Here is a 14633-nt window from a genome sequence, read left to right on the forward strand (position 1 = left end):
TGAGAGGTGGAATCAGATTGGTCAATAAGGGGGGGCATTGAGGCACACACATGTAACTCGTAATAGCCACTGGTGGCGCTACGGGCCAAGATAATCAAACCTAGTTAGGCAAGGGTGGAAACTTTACTTTTAGAGTCTCAAGAAGATGTAATGCAAACATCTTTCTCATTGCCTTTAGAACAAAGATAAAAAGTATTGTTAAATGACACTGAAGGTCTACAACATTGTGTGGCATTTGTCTTGTGTGTATATCAGAACAAATTCTATGTAGCGTATATTCCGATTTTAATATGAAATCTAAACTATTATATACAAAACAGCAACTCACTGACAGAAAAAACAACCACTTTGGATAAATCATTCACACAACCTCTCCATGTCACGGAGCACTCGCCATTGACACCAGTAATCATCATAATGATTGTCAGAAGTGATCAGCAAACAGAATCAAAGACAATGACAACATGATGCCATAGTCCAATAGTGTATACAATGAAGGTTTTATATTATGTCCAACATCTTCAGACAGGTCCAGTCAGTCTACTTCTTATGTTTGTAGAAGCCTTCCCCGGTCTTCATGCCCAGTTTGCCCTCGCCCACCAGCTTGTTCAACAGGGCGCTAGGTTTGAACAACGGATGGTCAGGATCCCTCTCATGCCAACCTGTGGACATTGTTACAGCATCGGTCAAAGCAAAGGTTGAAAGGTTGATGAGGCAAAATGAAATCAAGTCCTTCTGGGAACAAATTGTGTTTTTCTTAAGAAAAACAGCACCCAATAAGACTTATGTGTTCTGTAGATTTCATGGGGCTGAATTTATATTGGACCCTACCATGAGCCATGAAGTTTCAGATGTAAATTTAGCAATGTCACTCATTCAATTCTCGACCATCAAATCTACAGGCAACATAACACTAAGAAGAAAACATTATGTTAATCTCAATACTACCAAGTTAAAAAGTGGAAACTTTTTAGATACAATAAATGTGATATTAAAATACAAGACAGAAACTTTCCAGCCACTTTGTGTCCGAAAACATTGTAAAATTTTCTTTATAGTCAATTTTCATCATGTAGTCTGCCTAATTTTATCGACAGTCATACATGTTCTAGGTATTGAAATTTCATCATTTGTAACTCACAATAGTTAATATCATTATTTGAAACTCGCTATCTACCATGAATGTTAATAGGAAAACATGGAACTACATGGATTTGGACAATGTGCCCACAACATTCCATCTAGAATGACTTCCCTTGGAACCAAAAAATTGAGACCCTCACAACATAAAAAATATAGCATATTCACTACACAGATACTGACCATCTAAAATAAACTTCATGGTGTCAAGTCCAACATAGTCGCTCAACTCGAAAGGTCCCATGGGATAGCCAGCTCCTAGCTTCATGGCCACATCAATATCCCTTGGGGCCGCATCACCTGGGGACATGATTGATTGATTGATTGGTTGGTTGGTTGGTTGGTTGGTTGGTTGGTTGGTTGATTGGTTGGTTGATTGATTGATTGATCAGGGACGGACTCAGCTTATCAATTTTCATAGCTATTCTTGCAACATCAATATCCATCGGATTGTGTGTGACGAGTGGACACTAGGTGGCTTCCCCGCTCCAGGTATGTGATGTTCGTTTGTTGTTAAATGCCGCACTCAGCAATATTCCAGCTATGTGGCCGCAGTCTGTAATTAATTAAATCTGGACCACACAATCCAGTGACTGAGCATCTCAGCAATTGGACCACCTGATCCCAGCATGGACTCCTAGAGTGAGTGAGTGTTGTTTTACGCCGCTTTTAGCAATATTCCAGCAATATCACAACGGGGGACACCAGAAATAGGCTTCACACATTCTACCCCTGTGGGGAATCGAACCCGGGACTTCAGCATGACGAGCGAACGCTTTAACCACGAGGCTACCCCACCGCCCTGGGCTGCTAAAGGTCAATTCTAACCAGAATCATGGGAGGTATGTGAAGAAGAACAACAACAGTCAGGGTATAAGAATACATTCGGAAATTAGACACATTCAAACAGTAACAAACTCTGTGATAGGCACTGAGATGTTGAAATGAGTAACTGAATGTTTTTGAAGACATAGATTGCAGGATCACAAGTATTTCATGAGAGTATGAATGAAATGAAGACTGGACCAGCCAAATCAGTGGTTGACAGTAAAAGGGTGATTCATCTCCATGTGACACACTCAACAGTTTGCTTGGCCACAAGACTCTGATTTTAAGGACAAGTTTAATTTGATACTGGTGATTCGTTGAATATATGAATGAATCATGTTAAGATCTCCATGATTTACCTCTCTCCACGAGGCGAACTGCTTCCAACATGTAGGGCACCAGGAGACGATTCACAATGAATCCAGCTGTGTCCTGAAATAGAACATATTATCAATAGTAGAGTGCAGGCTTTTGCCAGACACAAAACATTGCATCCCATCCATAATAGACTCGAGGCCCTACAGCAGGGGCAATTATATCAATAAAATCTTGGAGATCAAGTGTTCAGCCTAAGACCCTCAAAATGAATTTCTGAGAGTTCCATGAACTTGAAAATAGCTGGCCACAACCACATCATGCTGTATCCGCGATTTCACCACAGGTCACAGTGACCTTCTAATATTGTAAGAATTTCATAACTTGTCAAAAAGAATTATTCTTTAGAAAAGGCATCCTAGTGATAATTGCAAACTTACTTTCCATATGACCATCACTGACCTATATTCTTAAGTCTCTCATGCCTCTTAAGTCTCTTAAGTCCCCATCCAAGGTTGACATGTACCAAATTTCGTTCAGGTTATGACCTTGAGAATAACCTTGCCCCTTGACAGGACCGAGCAATGTGTCCACAAATAAGTCTAAGGATTCTAAAGGGGATATACCTGATATATCCCTGAGATGTCCAAGCACAAAGTGGGGCAGCACTTTTAAAGTATCCCCATTTACTAGAGACATCAATGGCCAATGTGTTATCAATAAACTGAACACACACATATCAATTTTCTTACAGTGAGTGATATGTCATGTTCTGAAGATCGTCTTACTTTCTTCAAGCAATCATCTGCTGTTAATAGTTTTGATATTTCCTGTATTTAATTATTATGTGTCAATCATATTTTAATTTCCAAATGAGCACCCTACCTTGCATGGTACCGTGACCTTGCCCATGGCCTTGCCAAATTCCATCAATGTGTTGAATGTCTCGTCATTTGTCTCTGATGTCCTGACAACCTGTAAACAAAAATACAAATTCCTTAAGTTAGTCACCAGTTCCATATGCATGAGCTAGTGTTTTTTTTAATACATCTTTGAATGGTATTTCAGTTAAATCACGGCATGTCAGCTTGATGTTGAAGGAATACCTGAAGTGAGGTAGATCTTAGGTGTTTACCACATGAAACCCATGAGAATACAAGCAAGGTGAATCTAGGATTCTGACCCAAGGTCATCATCTTCCTAAGACAAGGGAGTTAACTGACTATAAAAGTCCAGTTTCCATCCTTGCTGAACTAGGCTAGAATTATGGAGTTGATCTTTTGGCTTGACTAACAAGTCTATGCATAGTCAAATCAAAATTGCGTTACGAAATCGACATCTGGTTGACATTGCAGATTGCGTCGTTCTGACATGACCCTTAATGGGATGTCCTCAGATCTTTGTTTAGCGACAGTGAGAACTAAGATCTGATTTTAATGAGATTGAACTGTATCACAATATATTACAATACAATTTTTGCAGCCAATACACAGCCCTGTAAGAGAGCCATGAAAAGCAATTCTTTTGTACAATGGAATAAGACTGAAAAGCAAGAGCTCCAGTACAAGATGATCCAGTATGAAGACAAGCACATCCCACCTCCAGGAGCTTCATCATTGGAACAGGGTTGAAGTAGTGGAGTCCTCCAAACCTGTCCCTCCTCTGCGTTGATGCAGCGATATCGGTGATGGGGATGGATGAGGTGTTGCTGGTAAAGATCGTGTGTCTGAAAGAGGCGAAATGGGGGTGAACGTCACAGTCAATACTATTTCCCTCATATAGCACATTTTATACACGTGTGTGGGGAGCTTTTACTAGTCTAGACTTGTGCCCGTTTTATAGTTCTAGCCCACTGAGGTACCATGCTGCAGAGTAGCATGGATACCAACTTGACATATGAACACACAATGCCTTTTAGAAAGTGGTCAAATGTAACAAATGTTATATTTGGGATGACACTTTCTGAGTAAGCACTAAGAAAGTGTTATCCCAAATATAAAATTGTTACATTTGACCACTTTCTAAATGGCTTTGTGTGTTCATAGCTGAGCCGTGCCAATTTACACTTGTCAAAGGGTCAACAGTGTACATAATCTTGACTACCAGTTGTCGGACTTTCATTTTGTGGAAGCCTCAGTGGCTGGGTGGGTTAGATCGCTGACTTTGTGTGCTGGCGATTAGGTGCCTCACTCTGGCAGTGTGGGTTTGAGTCCCAGACAGGACTTAACTAAAAAAAGTACGAGAATCTGTACTTTACACAGAAAGTGTTATCCCAAATATAACATTTGCTACTTAACATAATATCCAAACCGGCTAGTCCTTGCTTCATGCCCTTAATGCCAGGCACAAGGCAGGGTAACAGTAGGGTGTCTCCCAGTCACTGAGTCATATGATTTTCCTTTCCACCAGCCTTTCTGTAATGCTACAGTCCTAAATGGATCAAGTCTAGATTTTCCATAGGTTCAGATCCCATCTCGGGGCTCCTTCTCAATTTAAATGTAGTTGTTTGTTTCTATCAAAATAATAACCAAGCGTTAGAATCGGTAAAGAGAGTACCATATTTTATCATATTTTGGTATGACGCAACCAAGGATTGAACCACCAGCCTTCTGTGTTCTAGGCAGACAATCTACCCACTACACCACGAAAGAAAATGATGGGCGTGTTTAGGTAACGTAGTGAGGCATATGCAAATGATGTAAGTTGATGACCAAGTTGTCTAAGGCGCCGTGATTCGCTGTGCAAAGTCGCGTCCCTTGGGCACGCCAGAAACCTATGATTGTGGGTTCGAATCCTGGTTCACCCCGATTATGTTTCTAGGTTTGTCAGCACCATACCCGTGCTCGTGGGTTTCACCGAAGTGGTAAACGTCTGAGACCTGCATCACTTCAGGCTTTCCTCCCACATTAAGCTTACACGCCGTGATATAACTGGAATACTGTTAAAAGCGGCGTTAAACCCAACTCACTCACTCACTCTTTTTGTCCTCCAAATGAACAAATGCTGAAGATGTCCGCCGTGAAGAACCTGCCAAAATTAATCCTAGAACACAATCATGTCCTCTACAATACAATAGCTGCCGAGAAAAACAACAATATCTTTCAATATCTGTCACAACAAGTATTTGAGTGAAGTCTTCGAGTGGCCTTACTGTGGTGCAGCTTTATCCAGAGCTGAGAACAGTTGTTTCTTGACCCCGAGGTTCTCCACAATGGCCTCGATGACGAGGTCAGCCTTCTCCACAGCCTTGGAGGAGTCTGTGTTTGTTGAGATGCGGCCCATTACGCCTGAGATGAATTCTTCCCCGTCCTACACAAACAAGAAGGCCATGAGTGACGTGTCAGCAGCCGGGTGTATGGGATTTTACAAGCTGTATGCTCCTATACATCATGTAACCACATGTTTGAAATAACTGCCTGCCTGCCTGCCTGCCTGCCTGCCCGTGGCTGGTAACTTTTCTGTCGGGCTGCATGAAATTTTCTTCTACCTGCTCGACAGTCTGAAGATAATTTTCACCCAACTTACGTATTCACTTTTATTATAATGAGTGAGTATTGTTTTACGCGGCTTTTAGCAATATTCCAGCATTATCACGGTGGGGGACACCAGAAATGGTTTTCACACATTGAACCCATGTGGGGAATCAAACTTGTGTCTTTTGCGTGATGAGCGAACGCTGTAACCACTAGGCTATCCACCACCCTCACTTTTATTATAACTCTTCATAGATTAAGTACTTCTTAGCATTATTTCAACCGAAACAAGGCACTATTTGCCTCTTATTTTTTCACGATATTTCAATATCTATAATGTCTGTATGCAGGCAGGTAACTTTGAAGATGGGCAGGCAACATTTATAGATCACCTGCCCGACTGTCCTGTTGGGTTTTAAAATCATTTCAAACACTGATGTCACCAAAGGTTGATGTGTGTACACAAACTTTCAACTCGTAAAATCCATTTTCATTACTCTTAATAAATCCAGCTACCTGATTCACCTTTCTCTGTCACAAAACTCCCATACAAGTTGGACTAACATCGTCTGCTTGTTGTGTCGTCATTCACCCTGTTTGCATGTTGAGTTACCTTACCGAAACCACTGGCGGTTGTAATTATAAGGCAGATCTGATATTGTCTCACATTCCTATTTCATCACTTGTGAACAGATGAAATGATAAATCTGTTACATGTGTTACTAACAGGGGGTTGCAGGGTTTTACAAGGCTAACATTTATGTAAACACCTCAACCATCAGTCTTGAAGAGTACAAGCTCTGAAGATCCGGGGTAGAATAGGTCTTCAGCAACCCATGCTTGATGTAAAAGGTTAATTGGTTGATGCAGGGTTAGCAATTGGCACTAGTCCTATAGTCCTTGCCAAACTGTCCAATAGTTATGGTATCATAAGGACTAGTAGAAATTTGACATTTTTAAGGGGTTTTGCTCTCTGTTATCATTATAACGACTAGTGGACTAAAAATGTTAGTTTCTACCCTTGGTGGATGCATGTCATCGATACAAATTGCTTGTAAAATCATGTACACCCTGCTAGTGACTATGTAACAAATTTATTCTCACAAGTTTCAACATGTCCAAAGGCTAATGTTCGGTGAAATATAATTGTGTATTGTGTTGCTCTCTGAGGTAACATAATGTGCGAACTTGGTCATTTCTGACGTGACAAGTGATGTCACATCAAACATTATTTAAGAAATAAATGACAAGTGGGAGTTATTATTGTACAATAAACCACTGCAGGGAGAATAAACCATGATGGGCGAAGCATTTTGTACAGACATTTTAAGGATGACAATAAATTGTACAAGCTTTTAAAACATTTACCGGTATTAATATAATCATGACTCCCACAATAGAAACCGACCTCGGCAATGTTGGACAAGTCAGTTTTATGTACAGGAAGTTCTGTTTGGTATTCTCACAATTTTCATGTCGATCACCTGCACATTTTCTCCCAATATTGATTGTCATAGCTCTCCTAATTATGGGTGCAACCGTTAGGCCATTAATTTCATCTGCGTTGTCCAGCTAAATCTATAAGTAACAACTAACTCTAGACGCTTCCCTCTCAAAAACGTCGTCCATTATACAATGTCATCAAGTTGCAAGCATGTTCAAATCTCCAGACATTACATCATGATAGAACAATGTTTATAGTGAAATAAAACACACTTCGGTCCTTATTGTTCTATGCGATTTATCGCGTAGCTATTTTATGTAACGCCATCAAGTCCATACATCCTTATTATCGGTCATACCTTGGGGTTGTCTGCATACTTTTTCTTGGCAACTCTCTCCAGGCTCTTCTTCATGCTTCCCACGGACTTGTTGAGGATGTCGTCCGTCTGGTCCACCAGCGTGACATGGTGTCCAGTTGCAGCTGCTACCTACAACACACAACCACTCCACTGCAGGCCAACATGATGTTGATGTAAACTCTTTCAGAGCTCCAGATAAGCTGCATATCTGTGTAAAATACGCATCAGAAATGCAGAAATATGCAGTAAAATAAAATCCAAGCGTATCAAATACGCAACGAACATTACAGATACGCTACAAAAATAAAACTTATGCGTATCATCAAAATATTGTGAAGTAACCCTGCGTATTCGAATAGCAAATCAGCAACTTATTTTGAAATCATAAACGGGCATTCCGTCAACCTTGCCAAACTCCACGATGACAGTTACATCAAGATCATTTGCCATCACACTTTCTTGTGGAACTAACGTGGTATTTTTGAGTCCTATAAAGCTCTTGAACCCAGACGACACCAGTTTGCAGGGACTAGATGAATAGTGTTTTTAAATATTTAACTTAAATACCCATTTGTGTCAAAACTAGTGGGTAACAGAAATTTGAATACCCAGATAGAATTACTGATACCCAATGATTTTAAAATGCATGGGTAAAATACCCACAACACCAAAAGCTTATCTGGAGCTCTGCTCTTCCAATTTATGGAATGTCATCAGCTTCACCCTGTTACTACTGCGGATTGTATGCCTCATTTTAAGAAATAAATTCACAGATAAAGACACCAAAACAATTAACATCCAGTCACATCTCATCTCTATGAGTTGATTATCAGGTTAGAAGTTGACCAGAACTATGCTATCATATGAGGCAATAAGATCTTAGTTCTCACTATTGCTAAACAAGGATCTAAGGACATCCTATTACGGGTCACGTCAAAACGACCTTTCATCCGACCAATCAAAGCGTTGCTTACCAGATCATGAAAGTGACAGTTGGAATGTGTTTTCTGATCATGCAACCTCGAAAACGTTAACACAGGGTATTCCGAATGACAGTTACGGCCTGTACGACTTATTGTCTGTCAAACTTATTGTCTGTCTCTCGCTTCCATGGGATAAACATTTGAACAGAGGACGCGTTATACAATACAATCTCAACCATATACTAGACATTCCGGAATGTTCGTTTGTTCAGTTTTCAAAATTTGTACGGTGTAACTGTGTAACTAAACATATTTTTCGTAGCCTGAAATGGAAGCTGCCAGGTTGAAATGAGTGCCGTAAAGCTTGAGAAAGCTGCTTTCTAATTGGCTGATGTTGACTTCTTGTTAGTCATTTCAGTGATCAGTCAAAGTTCGCGAAAGGTCCTTCTGACGTGACCTGTAATGGGATGTCCTCAGATCTTTGTTTAGCGGCAGCGAAAACTTAGATCTGATTTGAATAGGATTGATGAGGCGATGAAGTGATTTGGGAGATAATGTCAATGTACCCAGATGCTGTGAATCCTTAATATTGCTGGCTTGTCAATTATTTACAGAGAGGAGAATGGCCTTAAAGAATCACATGCACGCACGCGCACACAGAGTGACAGACACACAGCACTTTCAGCGACAGACCAACAGACAGGTGGTGGTGTGTTGCTACACTGAATGCCTAGTCTCGACATCGTAACCCTAAGTGTGGCAGACTGAGCTACTGAATCATATCACAGGCTTGAGTGATTTATTCCGTTGTGTTTCATGTCACATTGAACAATATTTCTCTTATACATGTACCTCGTGTATGGTGCTTATAATCAGATGAATATCACTGGCTAATCTTGGATTGAAACAAATTATCATTGAATATGACATGCCTTAGGGGATCTTATAAAAAAATTAATTGTCCCAGAAAATTCTTTAAAAAAAGTACTGAGAATATACACTTCACACTTGAAAATGAATGAAATTGTTTGCAACAAAAAATGACATTGTTGCAAGGTGTTTGTCTTTAATGAATATCGAGGCTCATAGATTTAAAAATACCTGGATTTGCAGCTATAGCTGAAAAATATGTAATCTCCATACAAAATCCCTAAATATTTCTCTTTTATTAATTCACAGTCAGTACCGGACAATTTACTTATGAACGTATGATCTATCACCTCGGGCTAAATAGTGAATCGTTTTGTTTTCTTTCCTTCAACAAATAGTTCTAGACTAAAGAAAGGATACCAGTGTAATATGAACGCATATGCTACTTGTGTGGGCTACCTGCCAGGTCAACATCCAATCAGGGTTCAAAGTACATTTCAGTTCAGGTGCAGTTTGCTGTCGCCGGTGTGCAGGTTTGCAAATCGCTGATTTAGAGTTATTCTCTCACACACGTACCTGAGCAATACCTGAGCCCATTAAACCACTGCCAATAACGGTCAGATATTTAACAGGACCCTGGCGTCCCACTGATGTAGACAGTTGCCGAGTGACGACTTTGCAGACCGATGCCATGTTGGTGAAAGGTGGTTTGATTGGAGTTACTTCCCTTCAACCGATCTCGCGACAATGGAGGCGATTATCCAATACTCAAGGGGTAGTTTTATGTTAAGAAGGGATCTTTAAATTCTGTTTCACACGGGATCTTGTCAACACCATTTAATGACAGTTGTATGGCAGTAGGTATTAAATATAATGAGTAGTCAAAGGTAAGTAATACAAAAATGTATAACAATAACATAACACGTATCTTCTATCAAAAGAAGATAGTATGTATTATACGGTCCCTTACAGTACTTGGGTCTATTCCATTCGTGACCAACTCGTGTTATTCCGGGACAAGCCGAATATCTTCTTGCAGGTTACGGAAAGGGGCGAGTGGTGACGAATGGGGTCTATTTATTGCATTTTCTTTTCCGTTCAAACAGATATATTTAGTCGAAAACAAAACCAAGCCTACCAAAGCAAAGAGCTAAGATTATATTGAATACGTTCACACTTTAAACAGAAACAGCCACACAAGCTACAAACAAGCTACAAATCCCCATCGTGGTGATAAGAACCCGATACATTTTCAATGGACCCAAACAGTAAATCACACAGATGGTGATTGTGTCGTCGTTTGCGATTTGTGTGGCTATTTCTATTTAAACTGTGTACATATTCCATAGTTTGGTAGCACTCTAGCTGCTGAATTTCTTTATAGCACGGAAGTTTTAGGTACCGGCATGTTTCTGTTTATTTATGAGGTTGGGGTAACCCCGGGAATTTGAAGATTGCAGATGGTGCTTACTGCAATGGTTAAATATTTGTATTTTCAGGGGAAAAAATGAATTGACTCTTTGTACAATATCCGTCTTCTCCTACAACATAAACTCGTGCAAACTTAACAATTTGAAGTTTAAAGGCATCTCCTATCGTACAGGTTTTGCATAATATGTTGTGTGTTTGATTTTTTTAACGTCGCATTTAGCCATTCATAAATGACGGTGGCCTTTAAATAATCGAGTCTGGACCAGACAATCCAGTGATCAATATCATAGCAACTGTCCACGCCATCGGTGAACGATGACACGCATTTAAGCAAGCCTCTGAGCCTGCCCACCCGATCGCCAGGCGACTAGGAAAGGGTCCTTGTTGACTCATACACCGTCCGGGATATTATTTCTTGACTTTCTTTTAATACTCTACGAATAGAATATCTTCCTCAAACATAAGTTTTAATGGTCTATCTTGGACATCATTAATGAACCATCTCACTGATTAATTAGCAAAAAATATTACCCATAGCACCCTACCCCTTCTTAAACCCTTATACAGAGCAATACACTGAATTGTCAAGTTTCTTAGGTGATGTGAAAAGGGCTTTGATCCCCTGAATGCCGAGCGCCAGACAGGATAACAAGTATCTATTGACGTCTTTTGGTGTGACGCGGCCGCTCTCCGGGCGGACGCTCTACCACTAGACCACAGAGGCGGTCATCTACCATAGCGTAATGTTGGAAGTGGAAACATTTTCGGGTGATTTCTTTTTCGAGGATTGAAGGAAAAATTGACTGACCAGGCTGCTTCATTATAGTCTCTAGCCAATTCCCTTCCACTAATTCACCCACCCGAACTAGAAACAAAAGAGTCCAGTGTAATCTCATCACATCAATCAAGTCTGGATCAGACAAACCAGTGATTGATATCATAATCAACGGTCCGCGCCACACGCTGGCATGCCATCAACTATGTCACGGTGCGAGAGAGAGAGAGAGAGAGAGAGAGAGAGAGAGAGAGAGAGAGAGAGAGAGAGAGAGAGAGAGAGAGAGAGAGAGAGAGTATGGTTTTACACCGCATTTAGCAATATTCCAGCAATATCACGGCGGGGGACACCAGAAATGGGCTTCACACATTGTACCCATGTCGGGAATCGAACCCGTGTCTTCGGCGTGACGAGCGAACGCTTTAAGTACTAGGCTACCGGACCGCCCTGAAAAGAGAGAGAGAGAGAGAGAGAGAGAGAGAGAGAGAGAGAGAGAGAGAGAGAGAGAGAGAGAGAGAGAGAGAGAGACGCACACACATATACCTCCAACAACAAAAAACACAAGTTGGTAAGTTAATGATTATAGTTTATTTTTCCCCAGCACCTAGTTTTCAGTTTACAAGAATATAAACAGTATAAAGACTCGATTAATCGAGTGAGTGTAATATGTTTCAAGTTCCTTTTCGACAACTCAAGGTGGCACTGCATATCAGCTGACCCACATTTTGCAATAATGCTGCGTCCTGTCTCCAACAAAATGACACCAATGCATGACTGAGACATACCGCATACACTAAAGCAGACAGGACAGTCGATGCCATTTCAGATCGTCATCTACCTGTTATCCTATAACATACAGTAAATATTTCTTTCAGGTAATATACGTACCTTCATCTCAGGCTTGGGGATATATGTACATAAAAGAGGTAACAGACGTTTGCAAAATTCCGAAAACACAGTAACAAAGGTGAAAAAACTCGTTTATATTCGCACAGAGTATGAAGTATCTATCATTTCATGTCATGGCATCTTGTCATGGTGTACTGAATACAGATAGAGGATGTTTGTAGTCACATAATATATTGATCTCTTCGAGTCATATACAAGATGAAACAAACACGTTATTTAACACAAGAAAAAATGTTGTATTTGAACCCGTTGTCTCGAAACCCTTTGGGTATTTCCGAATTTCAACATGCTGCTTTTATGGGTGCACAATAAAAAAGGAAAAACGTCATGTATTTCCTAACTGATCTTAGTCTGAAAACAAATTGAAAAGTGGCGATGTGAAGAAGTATTTCAGTCGAGTGAAATATTGACGTTACCTTTCAGAAAATATGCGCTATCATGAAATCCTTATTGATTACAATTTGATATCAAAGGTATAGTATAAAGCATTGTATAGTATATAGGTTACGTGGAGATGACCAAAGCGCTCACTGTGATACGCAGCTGAAATAAGTCTGGCCAGAAAATGCTCTGTGGCATGGCAAATGCGCCATCTACCGGGAGTGTGACCTTGACTACTCGTGTTGTAACGCCATTTTACCAGACGACCTTGGTTGCAAAACCACGACGTATCCCTACGACTAATTGAAACATAAATCTTGTGATGGAGTGAGTACGCCGCTGTCAGCAATGTTCGAGCAGTGGCACAACGGGGGACATAAGTAATGAATTTCTCACACGTGGTCAATGAACCTAAGGTGTGACGGGCGACTGCTGTAACCATGGCAACCCCACCGCCTCGAACGCTTGTGAGCGGGGTAGTCGTAGATACGTAGAAGACCCTTGATGTCACGTATCGACAGTGCATCGACACAGTTTGTTCAAAACAACTCAGCAGTCTTCACAGATCAACAATTATGTCTATAAACGTACCAAATACAAGGGAATAGTAAGGGGTGTTAATATGTTAGTATAAACATCCTGATACATTTACGACACCCAGGAACGACAGATTCACACTATTCTACATCGTTTTTATAGTTGGGAACCGTTTATTACATCAGATTAATATAAGTCGATTGTACGATTCCGACTTTATCATGAGCATGTGTTTCTGAGTGACTATCGCTAGTGATGACACCAGGTGTTCGCGAACATAACATATGCCAAAAAACCAATTATGCAAATCATCATGCTGCATGTTGATATTATAATTGCATTATTTGTTATTTCATTTCATCTCGATCAAGTGCACTGTTTATTTAATTAGAAATTAGTATGTATAGTTGCAGTAATTGAGAACAAGACGGTGAACGAAATGAGAGGCCTCAAATATTCTCATAAAAACAACAACCCAAATCGAGTTTTAACTGGCACCAAACTAACACGTGTTTAAGTATCAGTTCCATGTGTTTCCAGACGGTTTCAAATTGAAGTCTCAATTTTTCTCAAACCCACAAATGTGAAAACACATCTTGTTTCTTTTCTTTGATAAGGCAATACCCTCTGACGTCAAAGCGCTGCGACCCATGTCACGAGAATAAGGCGTCAGCAATAATAACCTCAGACGTTTCACAGCGTAACATGAGCTGCAATCGACGCACATGTTTTCCTGCGTTATATTTACCAGTCCCGACAAGCAAAAATGCCAGGTAATCATGTAATGGAGATTGTCACCTCATGGGTCTCTTATAACCAACCAAGCAAAACGAAAAAGAAATAACTCGTAAATAAATACCATATTAGGAATCTCGGAAGGTGTGAAGTGGGTGAGGGTGCGGGGATGGGCAACTGTAGGTTTGTAGGCTCTGTGCCAGTGTCTGAGTGAATGTTGTTTTAAGCCGAAGTCAACAGTATTCCAGCAAGACAATGAACAAGGACACAAACCACCGGAGTACGCTGACACACAATCATTCCAGCCACAACACCTTCGATTCCCCGTTTTAGTCGTCTGTTTCAGACAGGTGGATACTCGAAACCCCTAAGGGTTAACCCTGGCCAGTCAATGTTAACTATACAACAGCGAAAACCCGATTAGCGACATAAATTTAATCGTGATATGTCACTCTGACAAAATAGCTTCAAGGGCAGTTGATGTACTTTTTCAATACTCTTCAAGGAAACTGTG

The 14633-nt window shown here is 40.5% G+C and overlaps 1 protein-coding gene across 1 annotated transcript; it reads right to left on the reverse strand.

Moving 5' to 3' along the window:
- Positions 1-275: 275 nt before the first annotated feature.
- On the reverse strand, positions 276-10053 carry LOC139468639 (hydroxyacyl-coenzyme A dehydrogenase, mitochondrial-like). Its single transcript, XM_071250760.1, has 8 exons — positions 9928-10053; positions 7559-7687; positions 5435-5592; positions 3883-4009; positions 3169-3258; positions 2328-2400; positions 1324-1440; positions 276-662 (listed from the first exon to the last, which is right to left on the reverse strand). The coding sequence occupies exons 1-8, from the start codon at positions 10042-10044 to the stop codon at positions 541-543; spliced, it is 933 nt and encodes a 310-aa protein (XP_071106861.1). The 5' UTR covers positions 10045-10053; the 3' UTR covers positions 276-540.
- Positions 10054-14633: the final 4580 nt, after the last annotated feature.

This window comes from Haliotis cracherodii, unplaced genomic scaffold, assembly GCF_022045235.1.
Source record: "Haliotis cracherodii isolate W230 unplaced genomic scaffold, xgHalCrac1.p SCAF_2, whole genome shotgun sequence".
Classification (NCBI taxonomy): Eukaryota; Metazoa; Mollusca; class Gastropoda; order Lepetellida; family Haliotidae; genus Haliotis; species Haliotis cracherodii.